The following is a 15,038-nucleotide window of genomic DNA, read 5'->3' as shown; positions in this document are numbered from 1 at the left end:
GTTAGAAAAAATTACTGAAATCGTCTCTATAGTTTGATCAAAATTGTACGTTTGGTCCCTAACTTTCTTTTTTGCACTCAGATCGTCCTAATAGTTTGATTTTGTTGCATTTTTCGTCCCTATGGTTTGGTCAAAATTGCCCATTTGGTCTCTAACTTTATCTATTTAAGGATGAAAAACGCAACAAAATCAAACCATAAGAACAATTCGAATGCAAAAAAAAGTTAAGGACCAAACATACAATTTTGACCAAACCATAGAGTAGATTTCAATAATTTACTTTTATAAAAAACTTGTTTCAATAAAAAACAAATAATAACCAGGTGATAACCTTAATCAAATAAACCAAAATTTTAATTTCTAGTTTTCAAGAAAATGAGAAATAAATGAAATAACTGTAAAAACTTGTTTAATTGCTTAATGCTTACTTGTTCTATTCGTGCAGGTTGTTTCAAATCACAAACATCTAAATTTCTTTTGAAATATTTACCAAAGGCAACCTGGAATGAAAGACTTCAACAAAAACTTTATTTCAAGTTTCAAAAAATAAAACAGTATATTTCAACAAAAACTTGAACACATTATAACTAGGGTACAATGCAAAAATGACATCAAGTTTTCAAAAAATAGTAATTTTAACACTATATTTTCAATTTGTTTTAACGCTGGCCATTTGACCGGACATCTTAGATGTCAACTAACATGACATGATAATGTGGTGCTCACATATCACGATGATGATGTGACATTTTTGATGACATTAATTTTTGAGTGTTAAAATTAAATAATAAAATAAAATGTAGGGATTTAATTGAAAAATAAAGAAAGTTTCAAAATCAACTTTTCTAAAAATTTATTATTCTTCTTGCAATTTTCCCTTATTAAACATAATAATCAGAACTTGTTAAAGGGTTGGAAACCTTTTGTGGGCAAGCTTTTGAAGAAAGACAACATTACAAAACTGACGTCTACACATGCACTGCATAATCTCGTTGCTATTAGTTCGTATTTCAATATCCATATCCTGGATTTTCCTCGACAAATTCCTTGGCCATGAGCATTTGATCTAAAATGAAGCACATAAATACTTTATCATTTTTATTCCATGTATATTTTCTAGTGTAATTGTCAAGCCTTTAGTCAAATTGCTTCAATCATAGAGCCTCACGACATTTAATTTTTCAACATGGTTATATTTGATGTAGATGGTGTTATATTTTAAAATTTCATGGCTGTGTAAGAATGTTTGAGTGATTTTCTCCATGAACACACTTGTAAATATGAAAAACTTCTAGTTAGTTTCATTTCATGGAAATATTTGAGGGATAGCACGAACTACCCCAAGCTCCCACTATCTTCCGCCCTTACATGTATCTCAAGACTCAGATAGCCTAAGAAATTGAAATGAAACGACCCAAAAATACGACCCAAAAATTTCATTTTTCGATATAACTAAAAACCATAATCTGAGTGTCATATCATAAAACCATACGTGATATATCTCAACATAACAAAACACTGTGCGGAAAACTGTATCATATCTATGTCATATCAAATCAAAAACTAAATCAACTCCCAGGATAAAAGCTGAAGCTGTGGTGTGTGCGATGCCATCATCCCGAGCTCTTCCCTCTGCTTGCGGAAGTACCTGAAACCAAAACTGAAACTGTACGCACGAAGCTTAGTGAGCTCCCCCAAACTACCACATACCATACAATACATAAATAAAGCACATACTGGGCCTTGCCCACTGCATCAGACCGAAGTCTGGAACTAGCTGCATCAGAACGAAGTCCGGAACTGACTGGGACCTTGTCCCCTGCATCGGACCAGAGTCCGGAACTAACTACATCGGACCGGAATCCGGAACTGACTGCATCGGACCGAAGTCCGGAACTTACTGCATCGGACCGAAGTCCGGAACTGACTGATCATGGCATAGCATAAAAACATAACAACTATTATAATCACATATACTGCATACTGCATCGGAACAGAGTCCGGAACACATAACACAAACATGCTTGTATCACAAAGACATCAAGCACTCTAACTACTGCATCAGACCAAAGTCCGGAACTACTGATAATTAAACGGGCCGACATATGGCCGTAGACCCGTTCCTACTAAAGGGAAACTCACCTCGTGAACTGGCTGCTGAGTGTATGGCTCTGGAAGCTAACTGCTGCTGCTCCGGTATCTCCCCGGCTACAAGTCCATAAACACACTCAATCAAATACTAAACACTGTACTGGGTAAACTGACTCTTTTACCCTTGGTCAAAGTCAACTCTCGGTCAAGGTCAACTCTCGGTCAAAGTCAACTCTCAGTTGACCTGACTCGCCGAGTTGGGCCGCCAACTCGCCGAGTCCCTATTCTCACTCCTCGACCCTACTCGCTGCTACTCGTCGAGTATGGCATCGACTTGACGAGTACCCTCTCGATCCAAGAACTCAGACAATCTTCATCCGACTCGCCGAGTCATATGAACAACTCGACGAGTTGTTCTTGAGCTTAAGAAGATTGCCTTGGACTCGCCGAGTTGTATGAACAACTCGCCGAGTCCCTCCATTACTGAGTCTACCCTCAAACTCGCTGAGTCCACTCCACTACTCACTGGTCCCACTCGACACCGCTCAAAAGGAAGAAATCGGGGACTCGCGACTTGACTCGCCGAGTCACCGCCATGCAACTATTCTACACTCGATTCTACTCGAATCCAAAACATACAAATGATAGATCTGAGTCCAATAAGCTGATTTACCACGTAAAGTTTCCAACTTTACGTGTACAAACACATGAACAAGGGAATAAAGGCTAAAAAGGCACTCAAAAGGGTAGATCTAGGGTTATGATGCAAAATAGCTCCATAAAGGCAATAGATCTGGGCTCTACAACTCCTAAATGAACAGATCTAAAGATATCTTGACATAAAAGGGCTTCCATATCAACATAAGGCTTGAGAAAAGCATCAACTAGATCTAGAGGGGGTTTTAAAGCATAAAAGGGAAGGAAATCCGAAGAATACCTCAAAGAACTCTTGTTTTCCCTTGAATCTCTGCTCTACAATCCTTCTCCTTGCTCCTTTCTTCTTCTCCTTCTTCAAGCCTTCACAATTGCACACAAAATCACTTAGAATCACTCAAGAACGAATTAGGGTTTTCTCACAGCTTCTGAGGGTGAAGGAGGCGAGAATGGAGGCCATAAGGTGGCTTAAATAGTGGGCAACCCGGGGATTTAGGGTTTCTCCCAGACGGACAGACTCGTCGAGTCCAGAATATGGACTCGCCGAGTCGCCAGCTAACACGTGCTCGAAATCCCGTCCCTACTCGGCGATTCAGGCTATGAACTCGCCGAGTCCCTCTTGCAAAACTTCAAAGTAAATACCAAGGAATCATCATACCGGAGACGGGTCGTTACAATTCTCCCCCACTTATCTCAGACTTCGTCCTCGAAGTCTGCTACGGCTGAATCTGCAAATACCTCTGGGTAGTGCTCTCTCATCTCCTCCTCAGCCTCCCACGTCCATTCCGATCCCTTCCGGTGCTGCCACTGCACCTTCACTAACTGAATTTCCTTGTTCCTCAAGGTCTTGGTCTTCCGGTCCAGAATCGCGACCGGCCTCTCAATATAATTCAGGCTGCTATCAACCTGAATATCCTCTAGGGGAACGACTGCCGACTCATCTACCAAACACTTCCTCAACTGAGACACATGGAAAGTGTTGTGGATCTGACTAATCTCCTCAGGAAGATCTAACCGATAAGCAACCCGACCCACCCGGGCCAAAACCCTGAAAGGACCAATAAATCTGGGGCCCAACTTGCCTCTCTTCCGGAATCTGATGACACCCTTCCAAGGTGAGACCTTCAGAAGGACCATATCCCCCACCTAGAACTCCAAGTCCGAACGCCTCCTGTCGGCGTAGCTCTTCTGCCGACTCTACGCAGTCTGCAGTCTACTACGGACCTGCTGGATCAACTCGGTCGTCTTGAGCACCACCTCTGTGCTCCCGATGACTCGCTGACCGACCTCGCCCCAACAAATCGGGGTCCTACACTTCCTCCCATAAAGCATCTCAAAGGGAGGTCGATCAATGCTCGCATGATAACTGTTGTTATACGAAAATTCCGCTAACGGAAGATACGTATCCCAACTACCACCGAAATCTAGAACACATGCCCTAAGCATGTCCTCGAGAGTCTGAATCGTCCTCTCGCTCTGCCCGTCCGTCTGAGGGTGGAAAGCGGTGCTGAAATGGAGACGAGTACCCATCTCGTCGTGGAACCGCTTCCAGAATCTGGATGTGAAACGGACATCTCGGTTTGACACCACCGATACCGACACTCCATGACGTGCCACAATCTCTCGCACATAGATATCGGCTAACTTCTCCGCCGATATACTCTCCTGGATCGGGATAAAATGGGCACTCTTCGTCAACCGATCCACTACTACCCATATCGAATCCACTCCTCATGTGGTCCTGGGGAGCTTGGTGACAAAATCGATGGTGATGTCCTCCCATTTCCACACGGGAATGTCTAACAGCTGCATCTTGCCGTGAGGTCTCTGGTGCTCCGCCTTGACCTTCCGGCAGGTCAGGCATCTCTCAACGTACCAGGCGACGTCCCGCTTCATGCAGGGCCACCAATAATCATGTCGAAGATCTCGATACATCTTCGTCGCCCTTGGGTGGATAGAAAACCGAGACTTATGAGCCTCATCCATCAACACTTGCCGTACTCCACCCCAGTACGATACCCACACCCTCCCGTGACGCGTCAGCAATCCCCGACTATCATAATCAAACGAGGCTACTCGGCCCACGATCCTCTCACACTTCTGTCTCTCCTCCTTGAGGCCCTCCACCTGTGCCTCCTTGATCCGCTCCAACAACGGGGTGATCACTGTCATCCTCAAACACAGATCTCTGATAGGGGCCGCCGACGCTTTGCGGCTTAGGGCGTCGGCCACCATGTTGGCCTTCCCTGGGTGGTAAAGGATCTCACAATCATAATCCTTTAGCACATCCAACCACCTCCTCTGCCTCATGTTCAGACTCGGCTGATCCATAAGGTACCTCAAACTCTTGTGATCTGTGTAAATAGTACAATGGACCCCATAAAGGTAATGCCTCCAAATCTTGAGGGCAAACACAACCGCCCCCAGCTCCAAATCATGGGTAGGATAATTAGCCTCGTGAGGCTTCAACTGTCTCGAGGCATAAGCTATCACATGGCCTCGCTGCATCAATACTGCTCCCATACCTGTGATCGAGGCATCACAGTAGACTACGAAGTCCTCTACTCCCTCTGGCAAGGTAAGGATCAGAGCCTCGCACAATCTCTGTCTGAGGGTCTCGAACGCTGCCTACTGCTCAGACCCCCAACGAAATACCACCGACTTCTTGGTCAGTCGGGTGAGTGACACTGCTATCTTGGAGAAGTCCTGAATAAATCTCCGATAATACCCTGCCAACCCTAGGAAGCTCCGAATCTCAGATGGAGACTTCGGGACCTCCCACTGCATCACGACCTCTATCTTGGCCGGATCTACCAAAATACCCTTCTGGTTGATGAGGTGACCAAGAAACTGCACCTCGCGCAACCAGAACTCACATTTGGAGAACTTTGCGAAAATTCTCTCCCTCCTCAAAGCCTCCAGCACCTCCCGCAGGTGCTCCTCGTGCTGCTCCTGCGTCTTGGAATATACCAAGATATCATCTATGAATACTATCACTGACCGATCCAGCATCGGCCTGCACACGCGGTTCTTGAGATCCATGAACGCGGCTGGAGCATTGGTGAGCCCAAATGGCATCACCACAAACTCATAATGACCATACCTAGTCCTGAAAGCAGTCTTCTGTACATCCTTATCTCTAACCCGCATCTGATGATAACCGGAGCGTAGATCGATCTTGGAGAACCAAGACGCTCCCTGAAGCTGATCAAACAAGTCATCTATCCTCAGAAGTGGGTAACGGTTCTTCACCGTTACCTTATTCAACTCCCGATAATCTATACACATACGATGCGACCCATCCTTCTTCCTCACAAACAGGATCGGCGCTCCCCAAGGCGAACTGCTCGGCCGAATGAAACCCTTGTCTAACAGCTCCTACAACTGTGTAGTCAACTCCTGCATCTCAGGGGGAGCTAGTCGATATGGTGCCTTGGCTATCGGAGCCGCACCAGGAATTAGGTCGATCCTGAACTCAACCTGTCTCTCAGGAGGTATCCCCGTCAAATCCTCGGGAAACACATCCGGGTAGTCTCGCACTATAGGAACATCATCAACTGTCGTCTTGCCCTTCTCCCGGGCATCCAAGACGTAAGCTACAAAACTGGCGCAACCCTGCTGAACATAGCGTCTCGCCCTTGCGGCGGAACAAAAGGTCGGTCCACGCTGTGGCCTCTCGCCCTGAATCACTAACTCTCCCCCACTGGGAGTGCGAACCCTCACTAGCTGAAGCTCACAATCAATCACCGCCCCATTGGGGCTTAGCCAATCCGTGCCCACAATAACCTTATTCCCTCGCAGGGGAATAGGTACCAGGTCCACTGAAAACTGCTCATCAAACAACTGAAGGGAACACCCTCTATGCACTCTGCTGACCCTCACGGTCCTATCATCTGCTATCTCAACCTCTAATGGACAATCCAGCTCCCCAGGAGCTCTACTAAATCTCTTGCTAAGCGCAAGCGATACGAATGATCGGGTAGCCCCCGAATCGAACAATACCATAGCAGAAATGCCGTTCACAGAGAACGACCCTAAATAAAACATATAATCATAAGCAATATTCAAACGATAATAATAATAAAGAGATGAAGGGAAGATACATACCCGTCACCACATCAGGAGTCGCTCGCGCCTCCTCTGCTGTCATCTGAAACGCCCTGCTCTTCGCCACTGGCGTCTCGGCTCGGCCCTGCCAGCCATCTGTAATCCTCAAGGTAGCAGGGGCAGGTGCAGCCACCTTCCCTGCTGCAGCTAAACTCGGACACTGGGACTTTTTATGTCCCCTCTGATTGCACTGAAAGCAAATCAGATCTGATGCTGCAACGACAGTAGCAGGGGCCGTACAATCCCTACTCAAATGCCCAATCCGACCGCACTTGTAGCAGCCGGAACTCCCTGCCTTGCACGCCCCCTCGTGCAATCTCCCACACTTGCCACAACGACCGTGGCTCTGCTGACTCCTAGATCTGTGATCTGAAACCCTGGGCTTTTTGCCCGAACCGCCTGAACCCAAAACCGCCTCCGGTTTCCTCTTCTTCTCCATCTCGAGATCAATCTCCCTCTCCCGAGCCCTAGCAATCATATCTTCCAGCGTTTTACAGCTGGACCGGCTCACAAACTGGCGGATATTGCTTCGCAACATCTCATGATAACGGGCCTTCTTCATTTCCTCATCAGCTACGTACTGAGGAACGAGAAGAGCCCTCTCCTTGAACTTGGCGGTGATCTCCGCCACTGTCTCTGTAGTCTGGGTGAGGTCCTGAAACTCCCTAGCTAACTGCTGCACCTCAATGACCGGTGCAAACTCCGCCCTGAACCTGGTAGTATAACTCACTTTTCATCTTATTTTGGTAGTATAAATAATGAACTATATGTATTAGAAAGTTTGATGATTTCATCACTAGTATTGGAATAAAAGCTCTCTACACTCTTATATCATTCTTTACTTTATAATTTATCTTGTTATTTGATCATATTTTATAACACGTTATCAACACGAATTTACCATAGAGCTCTAACTCCTTATCACTCAAAAGGAAGAAATCGGGGACTCGCGACTTGACTCGCCGAGTCACCGCCATGCAACTATTCTACACTCGATTCTACTCGAATCCAAAACATACAAATGATAGATCTGAGTCCAATAAGCTGATTTACCACGTAAAGTTTCCAACTTTACGTGTACAAACACATGAACAAGGGAATAAAGGCTAAAAAGGCACTCAAAAGGGTAGATCTAGGGTTATGATGCAAAATAGCTCCATAAAGACAATAGATCTGGGCTCTACAACTCCTAAATGAACAGATCTAAAGATATCTTGACATAAAAGGGCTTCCATATCAACATAAGGCTTGAGAAAAGCATCAACTAGATCTAGAGGGGGTTTTAAAGCATAAAAGGGAAGGAAATCCGAAGAATACCTCAAAGAACTCTTGTTTTCCCTTGAATCTCTGCTCTACAATCCTTCTCCGGAATCTGATGACACCCTTCCAAGGTGAGACCTTCAGAAGGACCATATCCCCCACCTAGAACTCCAAGTCCGAACGCCTCCTGTCGGCGTAGCTCTTCTGCCGACTCTACGCAGTCTGCAGTCTACTACGGACCTGCTGGATCAACTCGGTCGTCTTGAGCACCACCTCTGTGCTCCCGATGACTCGCTGACCGACCTCGCCCCAACAAATCGGGGTCCTACACTTCCTCCCATAAAGCATCTCAAAGGGAGGTCGATCAATACTCATAAAGCTGTAACACATAAAGCAGGCACATAAGGCATCCTCCTAGATCCTTAGTCCTATACTAGCATGCTGTTCTACTGAAACTGAAACTGAACAAATAACTTGTATGGGTAATTTGGGTGTACTTACTTGAGCTCGGCTGATCGCATGCACCACACCCTTATCTCGTTTAAAAATTTCTTTCTTTCTAAGTGCTTTCAAAATTCTTTTAGAAAACATTTTCCTTTTAAAAATCTCTTTATTTCCCCTTAGTTTGAGTTCAGATACACCCGAAAGTGTATCCGAATCCCTCAAACCAGGGCTCTGATACCAACTTGAAATGACCCAAAAATACGACCCAAAAATTTCATTTTTCGATATAACTAAAAACCATAATCTGAGTGTCATATTATAAAACCATACGTGATATATCTCAACATAACAAAACACTGTGCGGAAAACTATATCATATCTATGTCATATCAAATCAAAAACTAAATCAACTCCTAGGATAAAAGCTGAAGCTGTGGTGTGTGCGATGCCATCATCCCGAGCTCTTCCCTCTGCTTGCGGAAGTACCTGAAACCAAAGCTGAAACTGTAAGCACGAAGCTTAGTGAGCTCCCCCAAACTACCACATACCATACAATACTGGGCCTTGCCCATTGCATCAGACCGAAGTCTGGAACTAGCTGCATCGGACCGAAGTCCGGAACTGACTGGGACCTTGTCCCCTGCATCGGACCAGAGTCCGGAACTAACTGCATCGGACCGAAATCCGGAGCTGACTGCATCGGACCGATGTCGGGAACTAACTGCATCGGACCGAAGTCCGGAATTGACTGCATCGGACCGAAGTCCGGAACTGACTGATCATGGCATAGCATAAAAACATAACAACTATTATAATCACATATACTGCATACTGCATCGGAACAGAGTCCGGAACACATAACACAAACATGCTTGTATCACAAAGACATCAAGCACTCTAACTACTGCATCAGACCAAAGTCCGGAACTACTGATAATTAAACGGGCCGGCATTGTGGCCGTAGACCCGTTCCTACTGAAGGGAAACTCACCTCGTGAACTGGCTGCTGAGTGTATGGCTCTGGAAGCTAACTGCTGCTGCTCCGGTATCTCCCCGGCTACAAGTCCATAAACACACTCAATCAAATACTAAACACTGTACTGGGTAAACTGACTCTTTTACCCTTGGTCAAAGTCAACTCTCGGTCAAGGTCAACTCTCGGTCAAAGTCAACTCTCAGTTGACCTGACTCGCCGAGTTGGGCCGCCAACTCGCCGAGTCCCTATTCTCACTCCTCGACCCTACTCGCTGCTACTCGTCGAGTATGGCATCGACTCGACGAGTACCCTCTCGATCCAAGAACTCAGACAATCTTCATCCGACTCGCCGAGTCATATGAACAACTCGACGAGTTGTTCTTGAGCTTAAGAAGATTGCCTTGGACTCGCCGAGTTGTATGAACAACTCGCCGAGTCCCTCCATTACTGAGTCTACCCTCAAACTCGCTGAGTCCACTCCACTACTCACTGGTCCCACTCGACACCGCTCAAAAGGAAGAAATCGGGGACTCGCGACTCGACTCGCCGAGTCACCGCCATGCAACTATTCTACACTCGATTCTACTCGAATCCAAAACATACAAATGATAGATCTGAGTCCAATAAGCTGATTTACCACGTAAAGTTTCCAACTTTACGTGTACAAACACATGAACACGGGAATAAAGGCTAAAAAGGCACTCAAAATGGTAGATCTAGGGTTATGATGCAAAATAGCTCCATAAAGGCAATAGATCTGGGCTCTACAACTCCTAAATGAACAGATCTAAAGATATCTTGACATAAAAGGGCTTCCATATCAACATAAGGCTTGAGAAAAGCATCAACTAGATCTAGAGGGGGTTTTAAAGCATAAAAGGGAAGGAAATCCGAAGAATACCTCAAAGAACTCTTGTTTTCCCTTGAATCTCTGCTCTACAATCCTTCTCCTTGCTCCTTTCTTCTTCTCCTTCTTCAAGCCTTCACAATTACACACAAAATCACTTAGAATCACTCAAGAACGAATTAGGGTTTTCTCACAGCTTCTGAGGGTGAAGGAGGCGAGAATGGAGGCCATAAGGTGGCTTAAATAGTGGGCAACCCGGGGATTTAGGGTTTCTCCCAGACGGACAGACTCGCCGAGTCCAGAATATGGACTCGCCGAGTCGCCAGCTAACACGTGCTCGAAATCCCGTCCCTACTCGGCGAGTCAGACTATGAACTCGCCGAGTCCCTCTTGCAAAACTTCAAAGTAAATACCAAGGAATCATCATACCTGAGACGGGTCGTTACATGAAATGGTTGAAACTATGAAAGTTGCAATTGCTAGAGAACCGAATATCGTTTCTTTGATTTAAATAATACATATCTATAAGGTGTATTAATTTTAGATCATTTACCAAAAAATAAAATGATTGATGTGTGTAACATGATTTTTGTAAAAAAATTAAAACTTATGCAAAATAATAATGAGATATTTAGAATAAAAGTAACTCAAAAAATCAATGGCTTACAATCTTTAAATTATCTTATTAAAAAACTATGTTATTATTTTTATAATACTTTTTGTTAATAATGGAAAAGTTTGGAAAATGATGCAACCCACTTGATATAGTATTGATTGAAATCCACTTTTACTTACACACATAGTACATGTTTCTTTTATTCAAACAAAGGAAAAAATGAAAGTTTTTATAGAGTAAACTACTATGTTTATGCCCCATCGATCACATAATCGATCATCATTTTAGTTGTGAACGGTATGCATAGATGGTAGACCCCTAACATGGGCGGCTCAATCATTTTGGGCTCAAAGCAAGCCAAAAAATTTGAGGCCTTTTGGCCTTTGCTATACTCGGAAGATGAATATGTCGCAAAAATTAAAATCAATTGAAGAATGCAATGTTATTTTAGTTTCATGAATGCAACTATCATTGATTTATTCTTCCGCTTCATTTATTTTGTGGTTACCGGATTAGATTTTTTAATGGACTAAACTTTTGGACTTTGGAGAATATGGGGCCCCTTATAATTGGGGGCCCTAAGCCCTTGCTTAAAAAAAACTCAACATAGAGCCGGCCCTGGCCCTAACTCATTAATCTGGCAATTCATCAACGCTAACCCCTTCACTAGGATCGGCAGGATCGGCAGTTACATTGAGTGCACCGGGCATAGTCATTGGCAAAGGTATTTCTCCACCCTTGACCTATATATAACATTTAAACAGATCATTAGTTATGTCCTTTCCTGTATTTACAGGAGGGAAAACTTTATAAAAATCTTTATGTTTTCACTCAAAATCAATTTAGTAATTATATGTTTGTTTTATTCAATTAAGTAATAAAAACCGGAAATTGTATTCATTTTAACCCTTTTACCCGGTCAACATATCATATCACTTTCAAAATTTACAATTTTTGCCCGGATTTAAATTTTATTACATATTTGGTCCAAAAATACACTTTTGGTTCAGATTTCAAAACATTGTTACAAATTCATCGTTCAATTTGGTATTTTTACGTATTTTTTCAAAATTTTGTTTAAAATATGTTTTTTTGTTATATAAAATCATATTTACATATAAAAAACATATTTTCACACAATTTGTTTCTATATAAAAACATTTTTTATAACACTTTTGTATGTGAAATACCTATATAAAAATCTTTTTTTTAAAACATTATTTTATGCAAATTACCTATTTCTAAAAACATTTTTTTTAATTACCTATTTATAAAAAGGTAGTTATGTGAAATAGGTGTTTAAATATATATATATATATATATATATATATATATATATATATATATATATATATATATATATATATATATATATATATTTATAAAATCATGTTTGTCTATATTTGTATAAAATACGTGTTTGTGTACATTTTTTTTAATAAAATATGCATTTCAAATAACTTTTTTTGTCGTATAAAATCAAATTTATATAAATTTTTTTTTTTTTCACATAGAAAACCTTCTTTTTCTATATAAAACCTTTTTCTAAAAAAAACCATTTAATATGCAAAATACTTATTTATGAAAATATATATTTTTTATTTTGAATACATATTTAAAAAAATGTAGTTATGTGAAATAGGTGTCCATATATATATTTTTATAAAGCGTGTTTGTACACATTTTTACAAAAAATGTAGTTATGTGAAATGGGTCCCTATGGTTTATCAAATGTCATGAATTTAGTCCCAATTATAGGTGAAAAGACCAAAATACCCTCACATGCCCAACACGTGATATGCCTTAACGGTTGAAAATGGACGACGTGAGTAAAAATGGTCATCTTTTCAAGTTTTGCAAACCACAAGGACCATTTACATAAAAAAGAATTAGCATGGACTAAGTTTGTGACTTTTGGTAAACCACATAGACCATTTTTGTAATTTTGTCCTAAATTTACTTTCATTTTCTTAGTGTTTTTCAATATAATTAAGTTTGATAGAAATAGAATTAAAATTAAATTAAATAAAGAACGAAAATGAAAGTAAAATGCTATATTAGACAAATATAATAAAGTACATTGCTATTTCTTGCATTTTTTCCCCGAGGGATGCATCCAATTAGTAGCAATGTACTTTCATGTATGTCTAATATTATAGCTTTATAATTTCATTTTATATTCTTAGCTTTTTTAGTATAATTAAATTTTACAGAAATAGAACTTAAATTCAATTAAATAGATAATGAAAATGAAAGTACATTGCTATATTAGAAAAACTAGAAAGGGTGAGCTTACCCTGGTAGTCATTAGCGTACACCTGCATCCAAATATTATCTGGTTCTGGTGGTTCTGCTGGTAGAGTTGCTACTGGAATAGGACCAAACATTTCAGGGTTTATGTGATTAAGGAGCTGGTGATCATTATGTTAAAGTTCATCACTAGCACAATAAGAACAAATATTATCTAGAAGAGTTTAGCTTGTTCTAGAATGCTCTAGAAGATTCTAGAACATTATGGAAGACTATGGAAGACTCTGGAATATACCAGAAGAGTCTAGAATACTCTAGAATGACATGGAAGACCCTGGAAGGTTATGGATCATTCTAGAAGACACTGGAGCAACCTAGACCTCTCCAGAACATGATAGAATGTTCTAGAAACATATGGAAGCATGTAGAGTATGTTAGATAGTTCTAGAGTTATCTAGTATGTAGTAAGTGTATGCTAGTATCTAGAACCTTCCTAAGAGACCTATAAATAGGTATGGAGCTCATTTGCTCCAAACCATCCAAGAAAAGCCTCCAAGTAAGAAAAGTGTAGTAGTCTCTCAAAGTGTAAAATCTTCTTAAGTGTCTTAATAAAAGTCTTGTTGTTTCCCACACTAAGAGTCGTGTTCAACAATCTGGTATCAGAGCAAGGTTTCTTGATAGTGAGAACGAGTGATTCTTGTTATATCGTGAGTAGTTTGTGACTCTGCAAGTTTAGTATCGAAACTAGCTTGTTTGGTATTACCGAGGTACTGCCAACACGATGGGTGATCTCCAAGTCATCGGAGGAATCAAGAAACTCAACAACAACAACTACAAAATGTGGGAAACATGTATGAAGTCCTACTTACAAGGACAAGATCTATGGGAGGTCGTTGGTGGAAGCGAAACTACGCCACTAGAGGAAGACGTTAATGGTGCTTTGCGCAAATGGACAATCAAAGCAGGCAAAGCAATGTTTGCCTTGAAGACCACAATCGAAGAAGAGATGTTGGAGCATATTCGGGATGAGAACACCCCGAAAGAAGCTTGGGACACGTTTGTGATGCTTTTCTCAAAGAAGAATGATACGAGACTACAACTTTTGGAGAACGAGCTATTATCAATCTCACAATGTGACATGACGATTGCTCAATATTTCCACAATGTCAAGTCGATATGTCGGGAGATTACTGAACTAGATCCGCAATCTGTCATTGCAGAAGCTCGAATGAAGAGGATCATTATCCATGGACTGAGGCCGGAATATAGAAGCTTTGTTACTGCAGTACAAGGATGACCCGTTCAACCATCACTTGTAGAGTTTGAGAATCTGTTAGCCAGCCAAGAAGCTATGGCTAAGCAAATGGGAAGCATCACTCTGAAGAGTGAAGAAGAAGCACTCTACACAAGTAAAAGTCGAAGGAATTTCAAGCCACCTTCTAAAGAAGGATACAAAAATGTTGACAAAGGGAAGAGTCATCCAGGAACCTTACAACCATGGAGATCTCAAAAGACCGACAATAAGAGTTCTCGGGGGAGGAGGTTCGAAGGCAACTGCAATAATTGTGGAAAGTGGGGCCACATGTCCAAGGATTGTATCAAATCTCAAAATAAACAGAATGAATCCGAGATCACTAGAAGCTTAGTTACCTCGGAACGTTATTCTGAAAAATGCGGAAAATATCATCCACAAGTTCGTTTTTCACATTCCAATGAAGTCTTCTGTACTCGTCAGTCTAAGTGACCGAGCAGCTTGCAAACGGCGGGAAACTTCTCCTCCTCGAATGGCTCGC

At 41.9% G+C, this 15,038-nt stretch overlaps 1 protein-coding gene across 1 annotated transcript; it reads left to right on the top strand.

The window, feature by feature from the left end:
* The first annotated feature begins 14,026 nt into the window (after positions 1-14,026).
* On the top strand, positions 14,027-14,542 carry LOC111905879 (uncharacterized). The gene has a single exon (XM_023901616.1). It carries the CDS (start codon positions 14,027-14,029, stop codon positions 14,540-14,542), a length of 516 nt encoding a protein of 171 aa, XP_023757384.1.
* The last annotated feature ends 496 nt before the right edge of the window (positions 14,543-15,038 follow it).

The sequence above is a fragment of the Lactuca sativa genome, chromosome 8 (genome assembly GCF_002870075.4).
Source record: "Lactuca sativa cultivar Salinas chromosome 8, Lsat_Salinas_v11, whole genome shotgun sequence".
Lineage (NCBI taxonomy): Eukaryota > Viridiplantae > Streptophyta > Magnoliopsida > Asterales > Asteraceae > Lactuca > Lactuca sativa.
Note: the sequence above shows the minus strand (reverse complement) of the source record. Positions and strands in the feature narration are given on the sequence as shown.